The sequence below is a fragment of the Ochotona curzoniae genome, unplaced genomic scaffold (assembly GCF_017591425.1).
Source record: "Ochotona curzoniae isolate NIBS_2020 unplaced genomic scaffold, NIBS_Ocur_1.0 contig_908, whole genome shotgun sequence".
NCBI classification, from domain to species: Eukaryota; Metazoa; Chordata; class Mammalia; order Lagomorpha; family Ochotonidae; genus Ochotona; species Ochotona curzoniae.
This window is the reverse complement of record NW_024466607.1, coordinates 6,397,273-6,412,046: the sequence shown is the minus strand read 5'-3', so window position 1 is coordinate 6,412,046 and position 14,774 is coordinate 6,397,273. Positions and strand designations below refer to the sequence as shown.

Below are 14,774 nucleotides of genomic sequence, written 5' to 3'. Positions count from 1 at the left end.
GCAGCGAACCAGTGAATGCAAGATTCTGTCGCTGCCTTTCAAATAAAACAAAGCAAATCTTTACCACCACCACAGAAACAACTAAGGGCTAGTCCTGGTCCCATGATGAGTGTAGTATATTAATGTTAGGTTATCAAAGGAGGAAGTTCTGCTATGACAAAATGCGATTAAAATAAGGGGCCAGTGTTGTGGCATAGCAGGTAAAAAAGCCACCACCTGGGATGCTGCATCTCATGGATGACAGTTTGAGACTCTGCTGTTCTACTTCCATCTACATCCCTGCTAATGCACTGGGAAAGCAGAAGACAGCCCAGCACTGGGACCTGCTCCCATCCATGTGGAAGACCATCTGAGGAATGTACCAGTGGGTGAGCTACCTCTTTCTCCCCTCCCCCACAAGGGCCTTTAGAGTCATGGTGGGCAGCTGGAAGCCCCTGTGGTGTGGAGCAGCATTTATTTTAAGGGGATTACTGCCCTTCATAAATCAGCTGCTGAGAATATCTGTATGGAACCCGTGGATATTTTTAATGTGCTGAGTCATAAGAGAAAAATATGACAACCAAAGTATTACAGTAAGCAGTCATCACATGTCGTAGGACAGTTACTAAGCAGGCACATCCAACTACATTCCATCACAGCTCAGACTAGCAGGTGGGTATTTACACGCAGCGTTAGTGTCACTGAACGTAAGCTATGCTCAGATGTAGCCGTCTTAGCACCTTTCTTCCAGGTGTCAAACCTGTCGAAGAAAATCAAGCTGAAGCTCTCCATAAAATACATGGACTAGATTTGGACAATACGTTTGAAATGGAGAATAAAGATTTATTTACTTTTATTGGAAAGTCAGATTTACAGAGAGAAGGGGATACAGAAAGATCTCCCATCTGCTGGTCCACTCCTCAAGTGGCCACAGTGGCTAGGGATAAGCTGATCCGAAGCCAGGAGCCTCCTCCAGGTCTCCCACGTGGGTGCAGGGTCCCAAGGCTTTGGGCTGTCCTTGACTGCTTTCCCAGGCCATAAGCAGGGAGCTGGATGGGAAGTGGGTCCACCGGGATTAGAACTGGCGCCCATATGGTATCCCAGTACATGCACGGCGAGGACTTTAGCCACTAGGCTACCACCCTGGGCCTAGACATTTTTTAAAATTTTCTCTCCTTGAACATTTAAAAAAGTTTCTTTGCTGTTCTCCTTTTTGAATTAATTAAGAGTGACAGAGATGCTGTTTGCCCACAACAGCCAGGAGCTCAGCTCTCAGACTTAGTCTTCCATATGGGAAGCAGGGGTCTGTACACTGCAGCCATCTTCCATTGACTTCCAGAATCAGAAGCAGAGTGACCAGAACGGGATGCAGTGTCCTGGACAGTGGCTTACCCTGCAGTGCTACAGCAACTGCCCTGCCCTTCACTTACTAAGAGGAAAAAAGTTCCAATTAGGAGATTTTCTTTTGAAAGCTCAGACTCTGCAAGAGATTTACAGGTGAGCTCTTCTCCAGCTGAACCACTGAAGGTATTAGAGGAGAGGGGTGTGGGAAGGAAAGATTAATTCATTAACCCTCATTAATTCATTAGGCTTGCCCCTGACACTACGTCAGCTGTGAGTAAATCACGTGACTCATCAGAGCCTATTTCTCCCCATGTAGAAACAAAGTTGTGCTGTTGTTCAGGGTTAGTGGTGTTACTGCAAATCCAGGCAGATGCACCTCGTGGGTGCTATAAGTGCTCACTCCGCTTCAGTAGCCTGTGCCTGGGTGTTGGAAAGAGTCCTCTGGCTTTTGTGCCCCGTGTCTGCTGGGTCTCGCACGTTGCCTGCCCTTGAAGGGCGGAGACCGACGATGGACTCCTGCCCTTTTCAGAGAAGGCACAGTCAGTGCTTCCTGGCCGGTGTCCAGAGTGCACCACAGACAAGGGAGCAGAAGGAAAGGAGAAAAACCCCTTTGCCAGGTTGAGGCAGGAGCCTGCTCAGGCTCCTGCCATGTGTTACGGTCCTGCCTTCAGCCACTGGCAGGGCCCACCGCAGGCCCTGGTATGCGCTTGGGAAACCGTGCGGTCATCTGCTCCCATTGCCGCCTGTGGGTGTCACCCCCTGACCTCCCTTGTTCTTCCTGTTTCTCTGAGTACCTGCTCTACAAGTTTCTGCAGCCCTCTGCCCCCATGACCTATTGCTCAACCAGGGGAGCAGCAGTGGCTCTCAGAGGTCGAGTCACACTTTGAGCCACACCCAAAAAAGCAAATTCTTTGGGTTAAAGCTTTCTCAGCTCATGCACTCACCCAGTTTCTCATTCATCGGAAATTTGATCCAAAAGGGTCCCTGACATCTGTGATCATGGAGGTGGTGAGCGTGTTGACGTTTTTCTGAGCTCAGTGTAGTGAACTGTTCACCTAACACGAAGTCGGAAAGTGTTTAATACTTGGTAGATCAGGTTTTGCTTCCAGTGGGAGGGGGGTTCACCTGCCAAAACAGTGTGCTTTAAAGAAGTCATAGCATGCAGGCATTGTATGTGCTCGGAGTCAGGCTGAAGCTGCACGGAGGGGCCTAGCATCTCCGGCTTCTCAGGAATTAGGACTAATCCTTGAGCAGAAATCCTCGAAATGAGACTAGTGACCCCCTGCCACCCTGTGCTGCCGTGGTGGGATCCAGGACAAGCCCCTCCTTTGGCTAGCTAGCATCGTGTGAGGGCCTGCAAGGTCCCTGGGGAGTTCATTTGAAACGTGACGTGGACGCTGCAGTTAACCGCTCCTCTTCCCCCTCACCCGATGCTCATACTGAATGAGATGGGGCTGCTGGTTATGGACTCCCTGGGGTACTTGGTTTATCCATCTTAGAACTTAGACAGGAAGTAGCTACTACCAAGTAAAATAAGCAAAGCAGTGCAGTAACACTTGAATTTCCCAGGGAGGAAGGAGATGTGGATTAATGAGAAATGTCTTCATAAATCAAGTCCCTTGGAGGCAGACGCTGCACATGAAAAGGTGTGGGAGGAGGGTGCTGGCGTTACTGTTGTGATCCCTGTGATAATTAGGCAGTTGGATTGAACCTTGAGATTCATCCTCCACTCAAAAAATACAATCTTTACTGGTTACTGAAGCAATAGCACATTTTTTAAAAGTGCCAAGAATGATCAGAGTTTTCAAATTGGGAGCTGTGAAATTAGGAAAGAGCCGAGAAAGAAGCATGGAGAGCTTGAGGGGTGTTGCTAATGACAGGCCAGTGGAGTGGGTCAGGGCAGAGGGCAGCCCAGATCTGCATTCCGAGACAGTGAGGGCATCTTGCCAGCCTCTTTGTTCATCAGGCTTCACAAAAGCTTCAAGGTTTGTGGCTCTGAGTTTCCTCCCTGATGTTTCCTGCAGATTGGAGGTGCTTACAGTGGTGACCCAAAGCCAGCTGTTTGAGTATAAAAGGATTGCACTTACACAATAACAGCTGCACATGTTTTGTTGTTTTCAGAAAATCGGCATTCTCCAGGTAATTCTTACGCCAAGAGACAGACCGATGCCAGTAGTTACTAGTTGCGGAGTTACTGGGGCAGTTTCAGCTGGATCCATCATGGATATTGTTTCACCCTTGAGTTCCACACACTGCATCACCTAAACCTGCTTGTTTCGTCCACAGGGAAATGGGGCACAATCTACTGACCCAAATGCTGTGTTGCAAATTTAACTGGCTGTAGTGCTTGCTAATTCAGTACTATAACTGAGAACATTGAGAAAGACTTGGCTTGCCGCAACCTGGCTGTGGATCTGCCATGTAACTTGGAGTCCAGCGTCCAGTCTTAAGGAGCTCATTTTCTCCTAAGGTTACTTTGGGCTGTGTCCACTCAGCTCGTCTGTGTGATGTCACAGTGTTGAGGAATGGCTGAGTCCAGGATCTTGTTAGTGACAGAAAAGGAAATTCAAGGACTTGATACAGGTAAAGTCCAGCAGAGAAGCAAGATTTACAAAGTCAAAAAAGAACCCAGGACCCAGGAAGGAACATGGGCATGCGCAAGAGAATGCTGCCCTTAGTAAGGTGTAGGTTCATCATTTATCTGATCTAAGGGGACTGAGGGTGTGTCTGGGACAAAACCTAACCCTTTGTGTCCCACTGCTCTCTGTATATGGACATCTATAGAAGGAATAGCCCACAGTTGGAAACTTGGGACTTAATGGGTTAAGCCTTTTGGGGGAAAATCTTGTCCTGATGTCGGGTGCGTGATGGGAGTTGATATGTGAGCATGGTCATTTTAAAGTGACTTTCTCAATGATTTCTCACCAGTGATAGACACGGCCAGCAGCCATCTTAAGTGTCTTAAGCAAAAAAGTGAGAAACCCACAGGCAGTCTCTCTGAACTGCTATGCTAGGCCCTCTTCTGCCAGGCATTCGGCATCTTTCTCCTCAGTTAATTTTTACCCATGAACAGGGACATCCCTGCTAGTGAGCTGCACATCAGAGATGTGAATCCAGAACCCAGAACTAAGCAGCCACACGTACTGCCTGACAAAAACATTTCTAAATGCAGAGTAGCTGACAGCAGTCAAGTGGAGAATACCAGGGTCAACCAATTCCAGTTTGAACATGACTTCCAGGGCCTAGCACAATGGCTCAACTGGCTAATCCTCCACACTTCCAGTGCAGACATCCCGTATGGGAGCCGGTTCGTGTCCCAGCTACTCCACTTCCCATCCACCTCCGTTAGGGCTGGGAAAGCAGGACAATGGCTCAAGTCCTTGGGACCCTACACCCAAATGGGAGACCCAGAAGAAGCTCCTGGCTCCCAGCTTTGGATCAACTCAGTTCCAGCTATTGTAGCCATTTAGGGAGTGAACAACAGATAGAAAAGGTCTTCCCAACATCCCTTCTCTCTGTAAAATCTGACTTTCAAACTAAACAAACAAATGAATGAAATCTTTTTAAAATAAAGATGTTTTTATTTATTTGAAAGTCAGAGATAGAGGGAGCGTTTCCATCCAATTGTTCATTCCCTAAATGACTGCAACAACATGGGCTGGGTCAGGCTGATGCCAGGAGCTTCGTCTAGGTATCCCATGTGGATGCAGGGACCCGAGTACTTGGCGGGTCCTCCACTGTTTCCCCAGGCCAGTAACAGATGGGTGGGAAGTAGAGCACCAGGGACATGAGCTGGCTCAGATGGCAGCATCCCCAGGCAGCGGCTTCACCTGCTTCATCACAGCACTGGCCCTGAAACACTCCTACAGGGCAGCTAAAGCCTAAGCATTTTGAACTCTCACCCTTTAGTTCTTGGGGCGCCACAAAGAATGACCGCCTCCTGCACCCGAGCTTAGAAGCCTGAACTCGGCGCTAGGACGTAGTTCCCCCCGATGTCTGCAGAATTAGTGCCTGGGAGAGCTCTCCGCTGCATTCACATTGTTCAGGCTTGTTTTTACCTTGGTCTGCTGACCATGGTTTCAGTCCTTCCATGGCAAGCAGCTGGCAGAGCACCGTGTATCTTCTACTCTGCTGTGTCCCCGGATGTGGGCCCACAGCACAGCCCCGTCGGAGCTCACAGACCTCAGTCCTGGGGACTGGCCGCAGTGGGTGTGTGAGAAGAGGAAGGATCCCGGGGCTCCCCTGTCCAGTAGACTGCCTTTCCAGGAAGGCTGTGTTGGCAGCATCCTGTTTTCCTAAGGCTCAAGACTAGTACATGAAGCTGAAAAAAGCAAGCTGGCATTTACATTGTTTCATGTCTTAATATTTCTGTAGCCAAGCAATTGTTGAGCAAAGGGAGAAAAACTTAAGGGGACAGAAGCCTATGTAGGAACAAGTGACAAGGCGATTAGGGCACAAAATTTGGGTTCCACTTCACTGGTGCACGGCCAGCATAATTATGATGCTGTGAGCCGCCTCCAGCCTCGGGTCGGGCCTGCATGCTGGCTCTTAGCTGCCTGCCTCTGCACACTGCTAGAAGGCCTAAGTTCGCATTGCTCTGCAGGGTGGACCTGGAGCAGAGCTGCTGGGGCGGCTGGGAACTGAGCGTTAAGTTGAGAAACTACCAGGTTGTTTCCTGAGACAGTGGCGCCATTTTATGTTCCCACCAGAACCTGAATTTCCCCATATCCTCACCAACACTAATTACCTTCTTTTTGATTATAGGCTCATAATATTTTTATTATAGCCCTAATCCTCCCCTTGACTCCACCCTGACATCAAGCCCCGAGTTGTGAGTTGTCCTCGCAGTTTCGGGCTGTCCCCTTTACAGCTGTGTGATCTGGGTCACCACTGATTTGACTCATTTATAGTTGGCACGTAATAACTGTGCCATATTTTGTACACATTTGAAGGCTAGCATGAGTTCCACACAAGGATTACAGTGTGCGATGGTGACATGCAGGCTGAGATGTCTCACTAAGGAAGGGACATAGTTGTTTCAGTGTGACATCACACTATAAAGTGGTTTACATGAACTGGCTTTAAAGTCAAATCTGATTCAAAGCCTTGCTCCCCTGTTTACTACATATGTATGTTTTGGTCAAAAGAGGAAAAAAAAAAGACATTTGTCTGAAAGGCCAAGCAAGACAGCTCCCTCCGCTGGTTCACTCTCCCAGTGGCTCCAACTGCTGGGTCTGGGCCGGAAACGATGGCAGGCTCCACAGGGGTACAGGAGCCCAACACTTGGGCCATCAGCCACCTCTTTCCTGGGCACACAGCAGGACACTGGATTGAAGGAGCAGCTAGGAACTCTCGCTCCAGTGTGGGATGCTGACAGTGTCAGCAGCAGCTTAACCTCCTGCACTACCACACTGGCCACTGGAGCTAGCTGCTTTTATCCTGGGACTTCTGTGAGTAGGAAGCCCTGGGGTTCTTGTCCCCCCAGTGGGGGACCCGTGTGACAGAGGCCTTTATTCCTGGTCACCAGAAGCTAATAAAGCCATGTGTTTTATCCTTGTCCTGTTTGTAGGGGTTCGTAATGTACAGCCTTCAGTCTGCCTTCTCCTCCCACACCCACATGCTGTCCTCACCACCACCAGATAACTAACCTTCCTTAGAATCCACTGACACTGGTCTGCCCTGAGGCCATTGACTATCTGTTCCAGAACTCTGCTCTTCCGCCTACTTCTTAAGACCAGACTTCCCTTTCTCTCCCCAGCAGACCCACTGTTGTGAGTGTTCTGTACATTTCCACCTCTAGTCCTTAGCCATGTTCTTCTTCTAGTTGGCCTCTCTGGTCTCATCCTTTAAACCTTCCTTATTCCCACTGGTCCATAGATGTCTTGCCTGGGTTCCAGTTCAGTACCCCAGTATGGTTCCAAATGCTGTGGGTACTAGGTGAGATTACGCCTGCTCTCTCCATGCTCCGTGCATTCCACCTGCTGAGGTGACTGCCATCTCAAGAACGTGACCCTGTTTTAGCTGAACCTCTCCCTTCTTGTGTGCTGCAGGCTCTGTTGCATTTGGGCTTCAGCCCCATGTGGCAGCACTTCCTCCACCTCCCTGCACACACTGCACACCTGCACTGACCTTGTGCTATGGTCATACTTGAAATGATCTTGATTTCTCTGTAATATGAAGGAGAGAAGAACACCCGAGGACAGCTCTGTCTGCCTTAGTGAGTATGTCCAGCAGACAGCAGCCTTCAAGCAAGTATATGCTCGCTGGAGGGTTCTACAGGATGCGATTGGCCTTGAGGGGAAGAGCTCTCTGACTGGTGTCTTATGACCCTGGCACCTAAATATCCAGATGAGTGGGCCATCCAGGACAAAGGAAGATTCTGGCGACTACTGTGAAGTCTCTTCTTCTGAGGTCACTGGCCTGTGCTCCTTTCCCCTGGGCTGCTCAGAGCAGTGAAGCCTGCCTCTGTGGAGCAGGTGTGCTCAGAGCTCACTGCACATTCTCTGTTGAGAAGACTGTGGGAAAGTTCTCGGTTGCCAGGCTGAGCTACACCCATGGCCACCAAGACTCTGCTTTTATTTTTCTCCGTTGCAGAATGGGATTGGGTGTAAATAATACTAGCAAAAATACTTTTCAAATCTATGAAATTCTACGCTTTCTCTCCTTCTTAGATGTGAACGATTAGAGGAACAACTAAATGACCTAACAGAGCTCCACCAGAATGAAATCTTGAACTTGAAACAAGAATTGGCCAGCATGGAAGAGAAAATCGCATACCAGTCCTATGAACGGGCCCGGGACATCCAGGTCAGCATGAAGGATCAGGTTTAAGTGCAGCTCCTGGAGGGGAGGGCTGGGTTTAGTGGCACAGCAGGTTAAGTCTCTGCTTGTGACCTCATGTCCCACACTGAAGTGCAACAAGGTACCTTGTGACCCAGACTGACTTCAGCCTGACCTAGTTCCGGTTCTCTGAGAAGTGTATGTGTGAATAGGATTCTCTCTCTGCCTTTCAGATTAAGAAGTAGCAACAAAAAGGCAGAATATTGGAACTAGTGCATTGGCTCAATTGGCTAATCCTCCAACTCCAAGTGTAGGCATCCCATTTGGATACCAGCTCATGTCCCAGCTGCTCTGCTTCCCATCCAGCTCCCTGCTCGTGGCCTGGAAAGTAGCGGAGGATGGCTCAGAACCGTGGGACCCTGCACCCATGTGGGAGACCTGGAGGAAGGTCCTGGCTTCAGATCAGCTCAGCCCTGGCCATTGTGGTCATTTGGGGAATGAACCATCTGATGGAAGATCTTCCTCTCTCTTTTAAAATCTGCCTTTCCAATAAAAATATGTTTTTTATAAAACCACAGAATATTGCAGAGTTTGAAAGATGAAAATGAAGAGGTGCCACATACATTCTAACACCAACTGCTAGTGAGAATGCAGAGCAAAGACGGTCTACTCCCCTGCTGGGGGCTGTGCAGACCAGTGCAGCCAGTGGAAGTCAGTATAGAGACTGCTCAGACAACTGAAAGTTGACCCACCGTAGGACCCAGGTATCCCAATCCTGGGAGTCCATCCAAATGAAATGGAATCCGTAAACAGGAAAAAGACACTCAACCTGTATGTGTAGCAGCGCACTACACAATAGCGAAGACATGGTAACAATCCAGATGCCCGTCCATCCACAGGCAAATGCAAGAAACAGCAGGAGCATCTACTCTATGGAATACCACAGCCGTAACAGAAATGAAATATTACCATTTGCAACAAAATGCTCCCAATAGGGGACCACTATGCTTAATAAAATAAGCCAGTCCCCAAAGAACAAATATCATGTTCTAATAAGCTAGCCTGCAAGCAAAGTACAAGACAGATGCATAGGTAGTCAAGTATGCACCTGTATCCTCATAGATAAACTGTATGATGGAGACTAGCACCCCGGGAAGTGAAGATACAATGCACTGTGTATCTACTCCCAAACAAAAGGTTTCCCAGTGAAACAGTTAAATATACTAATATACTACATAGTCTACCTTCACCTATACCTACAATGCCATGATACACTTAAAGAGAAAGCTGAACTGTTACTGAAAGACCACGCTGCTGTGTAAGTGTGGAAACAGGAGGGGGATGGGGAAGGAGCAAGGGAAGCTGGGAAGTGTTAGGCCTGCAGAATTGCATCATGGAAAATAGTAACTTTAAAAAAGTAAAAAAGAGGCACATTGCTAAGCAGTTTAGGAGAATAGTACAGGGTGCAGTCATGGTTAGGATGAGTGGCCCATCTGTTTTAGTGGGGGGGGGGGATATGCCTCCTCATAGAACATTCTATTAAGTGGACATTTTGAGAAGTAGATTTACATAGAGACATAAATGGCCACAATGGCTGGAGCCGAGCCAATCCATAGGAGCTTCTTCTGGGTCTCCCATGTGGGTGCAGGGGCCCAAAGAGGCCATTCTCCACTGCTTTCCTAGTCCAGAAGCAGGAAGCTGGATCAGAAATGGATCAGCCGGGACTCAAACTGGTGCCCATATGGGAAACCAGTGCCACAGGCAGGAGATTAGCTTGCTCTGTGGGCCAGCCGCAGATATTTCTAAGGGAGCTATGTTTCCTCTGGTGCTTTCCTGTGAAAGCAGCTGGTACAAAGGAGAGCTGCTGGCAAACTGCTGTCCTGGCAGCCAGCAAGAGCCCAGGGAATGTCTAGATGGTTGCCCAAACCATATGTCAGGTCTCAGGAAACCAAGTCCCATTGAAACCAAAATCAGATAAAAGGCAGAACCCGGGCCACTGGCAAGCTGTCTATCCAGAGCTAAGGGGGAAGTTCTGTGCCCTAACGGTCCTGGCCAGAGTCATGGCCGGAAGGGAGCGCGCTCAGGGCGTGGCCGCCTGAAAAGGGAGTGGACCCTCCCCAGGAAGGCTAGAGCGTCAGCTCGACTGACTGGAGAGGAGCCGAGTGCAGGAACCCTGGGTCAAGGGTGAACAGGTTGTTTCCAACTAAAAATCCCCAAGACAGGACCAGCCTGACTAGGACACATCCCAGCACCAGATCTTCCATATTGACATGAGGCGGTCACCAAGAGCCAGTGCTGGGTGACACAGCACGTGGTGCGTCCGTTTATGATGAGAGTGCTCATGGTAGAACGTAACTGTGCCAGTCCCACACACTTCCCGAGGCAGAGATGGGCACCCCCAAACGGCCAACCTGGACAGTTGGTGGGCCTCGGGCAGGTGCTGTGTCCTCTGAAATGTTTACATTCAACAAGTATATCCTGTGCTACTTGGATTACAAACATTTAAAATTTTTGAAGTCTCATCACTAAAATGTTCTAAATCAGATCCATTAAATGTGACCACCACATTCTGTGAGCCGAGCAAGGGAAAGGCGATGGAAAGTTTAAAAAGTCATTTGCATAGCTAAGGTGCATTTAGTTTGCTCAGAGGCCGTGGGCACCAGGCCTGACGCCGTCTCCCCCGGCCCGCAGGAGGCCCTGGAGGCCTGCCAGACCCGCATCTCCAAGATGGAGCTGCAGCAGCAGCAGCAGCAGGTGGTGCAGCTGGAAGGGCTGGAGAACGCCACAGCCCGGAACCTTCTGGGCAAACTCATCAACATCCTGCTGGCGGTCATGGCGGTCCTTCTCGTCTTCGTGTCCACCGTGGCCAACTGCGTGGTCCCCCTCATGAAGACGCGCAACAGGACGTTCAGCACTTTATTCCTCGTGGTTTTCATTGCCTTTCTCTGGAAGCACTGGGACGCCCTCTCCGGCTACCTGGAGCGGTTCTTCTCCCCGAGCTGACCCGGCGCCCCAGGCCGTGCCCCTCCCCTCTGGCAGCGCATGCGGTGGAGAGCTAGCCACTTCCCCACTCGGAAGTTTTCTACAACCACAGAAGAGTTGAGTGAATCTGTTTACATTTAGAATAATGTTTTTTTTTTTTTTCTTCAAGAGACGCAATTGCAATAGTATTTTTTAGATTTTATCCAAGACGTTTTTTGGGCAAAATCTTGGATCATTTTTATGTAGCATGATTTTCCTTGGGATGCAAATCTTAAACAGTCCTTTAACATGAACCAACAGCCGGGAGCACGGTGAAGGGTTTGAAGGACTGCACTAAACCCACTAAACAATGCGAACCTGATTAGGGCGAAGCAGTTAACCCTGACACCCTCCCTGGGCCGGGCTCACCACTCTCCCCATCCCCAACTAACTACTGTGAAATCCCACATTCCCTGTCTGAATTGTGGGATTCAGGGTGGATTTTCCTCGTCCGTGGAACACAGGAATCTCCCTGACTTTCTTGTCCAAGTGGAACCTGGATTTGGATCCCTTCCGACCGTGCTCCCGCCCCTCTGCCAGGCTACGGAGGTGAGAGCCTCGCGCCGGGCCATGCCCAGGCCGCCGCTGTCCGGAAGCAGCCCTCCGAGGACCTAATTTTAAGCAGATCCCTTGGCCGCACTTTTAAGTTTTTTGATATGTGTATAGTTACCACCTTAAAAATAAAAGGTCCCCACAGCATACTTGAAGAATGTAATACTCAAACTCTCAGTGCTTCCTTACCGTTTCTAATAGGATTTTTTATTATTGTTATTATTATTGGGTTTTTTTGGAAAGGGTTGGGAGGGTCTTTTATTTTTCCTTTGAAATAAAGAAGTGATGTTTTTAAATGAAGAACTGTGTGGATACTTAAGTGTGCTGTTCCCTTTGTCTTGAGACAGTCCAAGTAAGAAAGGCTCGCCAGGGACGCCATGCCCAGTGCCCCCAGCCGGCCACCTCTGCTGCCCCATGCCACTTCCGGTGGGCCTCGGCTGCCCAGGACAGGGGCAGAGGCAGGCAGCAGCTGTGGCACAGCCAGAGCCCCAGGGCAGGGATTTCTTTGTTTTTTTTTTGCTTTTGGTCCTAAGAAAATGACCCCCCAGGACCTTGTGTCAGGTTTGTCTTTAGGAAAATGGGAACTGTATTATGAGAGTCCTAAATAATGCCTTGTATTTCCTTAATTTATTTCTTAACACTCCTTATTTACTGAAACCAAAGTGATGTGGAATCTTTGGTCTGCATTTTGGCGCCGCACCCTCAACTTCACAGCTCTCCTGTAGCTGCCTCAGAGGCAGGAGGGCTGACGCGCCCACGGACAGAGCTGTCCAAGTGGAAAGGACCCAAGGCCTGGGGGGAGATGCCGCCAGCTTCCTATTCTAGTCTGCCATGTTACCACCCTGGCCGTGGACGCAGCCCGAGCCGCCTTCCCGCCCCTCGCCACGGCCCCTCCCGGTGGAACGAGGCTGGTGACCCAGGTGAGCATTGCTGTGTCTCAAGGATCACTTCACACAACAGCTCCCACCTCCTTCCGAGTTGGCATGTTGTTGCCGGAACCACTCAGGTAGCCCAGCCTCACCCCACCCTCCCATGACTGTGGTCACCTCAGGATTATGTGGACTGCGATGACTTTTTTTTTTTAACAAGCTCCTGTTCATGCCAAAAACAAGGTGCCCCCATGCCTCTGTGTACTCCAAAGGCTAACTTTGCCTAAAAATCCTGCAGTGACTCGAGGTGAGGGCTGTGTCAGCCGGCACAGCTTCTCCTGCTCCTAGGAGCCCAGGCAAGCACCCTGCGGGGCTGCGGCCAAGCCACTGCCACTGCATTCCAGCCGCTTCTTGGAAGGGGGGTCCCAGGGTCCCCAGTGCACAGACTGACCTGGCTCTGATCCATGCTGGGGACACTGTCTCAGGAAGGTTTCCCCAAGCTTCAGGTGACTGTCCCATCTTCCTGTCCCAACCTGCCCGAGGAAGGCCCCTTAGGCCAAGCATGCAGGGTAGTGGCTTTCTGGCTCTCTCCCTTGTCCCTCAATTGGTCCCTAGGCCTGAGGCTGTGTGTGTTCAGTGCTCATGGTCCCCACTGCTGTCTCGGGCCTTCCCACCAGTCCTGCTGCCATGTTGCCTTTATGTTTCCTTGTGTTATGGCTGTTCTTGGAGTCTGTTCTGTGCCCTGGCTCTGATGGTCTAACTGTCCTGGATGGGAACTTGCCCTTTAATACTGTCTCTTTCCCAGGAACAGTCACATGAAGCAGCTGGTGCCTTGTCCATGCTGAGGCGTGGCCAAGGCGACTGTAGGTTGGAGATGACCTTCCATTAACACTGTTCTGGTCATCCAAGGGTGCTTCTGGCTGCTCCTATTTCAATTCCCTTGTTTTTGTTCAGTGCCTCTTAGCAAGGAAGGCTTTCCGCCCCACTTGTGGCAAAATGAAGTGTAATTGGGTGCCCCCTAACTGGGTCCTCCTCTCCCTGTACTCATTGGGATTAAACCTTAGACCAAGAGAACCGTGGACCTCAAGCCTTCCTCGCTAGCCATGTCCCAGTACTGAGCTGGTCATGACTGTGTTTGCTTTTTCTCCAAGTTCATGTTCCTCTAAGGTATGGTGGGATAAAACACTAAATCCCGAGTTGAGTTCCAATGAAAAGAGGCCTTTCAGCTCTGGGAAACGTGCGTCCAGAATCAGACCCCATGTCGCTATGGACACCCCGACACAGTTCCTGCACCGCCACCCCTGTGGGAAAGCAGGCTTCAGTGTGGCTCGGGCTTCTCGGTTCCATGCGTGTGTTGTGTATGCTAGTTGATACCCCCAAAGGGATTGATTAGAATGTGTGTTTTATCAAAGTGTGTAAGAATAAAAATTGACTTGTACAAATCGAAAAGAAATGACACTTGTGAACATGTGGACGGTACACTGTAGTGGAGAGATGTTAAGCTGCTGTCTGGTGGCCACTGTACATACGCCCCAAAATAAAGACCTCAGCTGCAGACCTGCGGCTCCGGCTCGCCTCTTTTGGCTCTTGGTTTTGCCCATTCTGTGACAAAGTGTGCAAGTCTGAAGACTTTTCACTAGTTGTGCATCAAAATGCACGCATGGCATGTGTGTGTGGGACAGAACACAAGGGCGTGCGCTGGACCAGCATCTGGAATCTGCAGCTGACACTGTGGCTCAGTGACTCTGCAGTGCCCAGCCTGACGGCTACAGCTTGGTAAGCCTGACAGAAAAGATCACCCTTCAATTCTTAGGGAATAGACAAGCCCCCACAAGCCCAGCAAGACTGCAGCAGGTACAGGCATCCATGCCCACACCAAGGAGTGGGGACATTTCCCACAGCACCTCACATCACAGCTCTGTGTGCACGGGAGGAGTTAGCTGTTGCTAGCCGCATCCCACCTGCTGTTCCACTGGAGCCATAACAGCTTCCGGGGTCTTTTCCCTTACCTCTGGGGGACCTCAAGGCCACACGTTCTATACTTGCAAGTGACAGGACACCAGGCAAGCCCCGAGCGGTGGTCCTCCACAGCTACATCTGCATGTCGCAGGAGGACCCACTCGGGTTACATCTGTGAGGCTGCCAGTCTTGCACCACCCACCTTAAACCTACAAGTGGGCATTTTGAGGACAAGGGACACCTCTTGGGGACAACTGCTGCAAGCATGCC

General features: G+C 50.0%; 1 protein-coding gene across 6 annotated transcripts in view; it reads left to right on the top strand.

The window, feature by feature from the left end:
* TMCC1 (transmembrane and coiled-coil domain family 1) overlaps nt 1–12,461 on the top strand; it is a 130,908-nt gene extending 118,447 nt beyond the window's left edge. For all 6 annotated transcript variants that reach the window (XM_040995240.1, XM_040995243.1, XM_040995239.1 and 3 more), the window contains 2 exons: nt 7,995–8,130; nt 10,795–12,461. In XM_040995240.1, the coding sequence (XP_040851174.1) occupies nt 7,995–8,130; nt 10,795–11,106 (448 nt within the window). In that variant the 3' untranslated portion in view covers nt 11,107–12,461. The remainder of the gene's footprint in view (nt 1–7,994; nt 8,131–10,794) is intronic.
* The last annotated feature ends 2,313 nt before the right edge of the window (nt 12,462–14,774 follow it).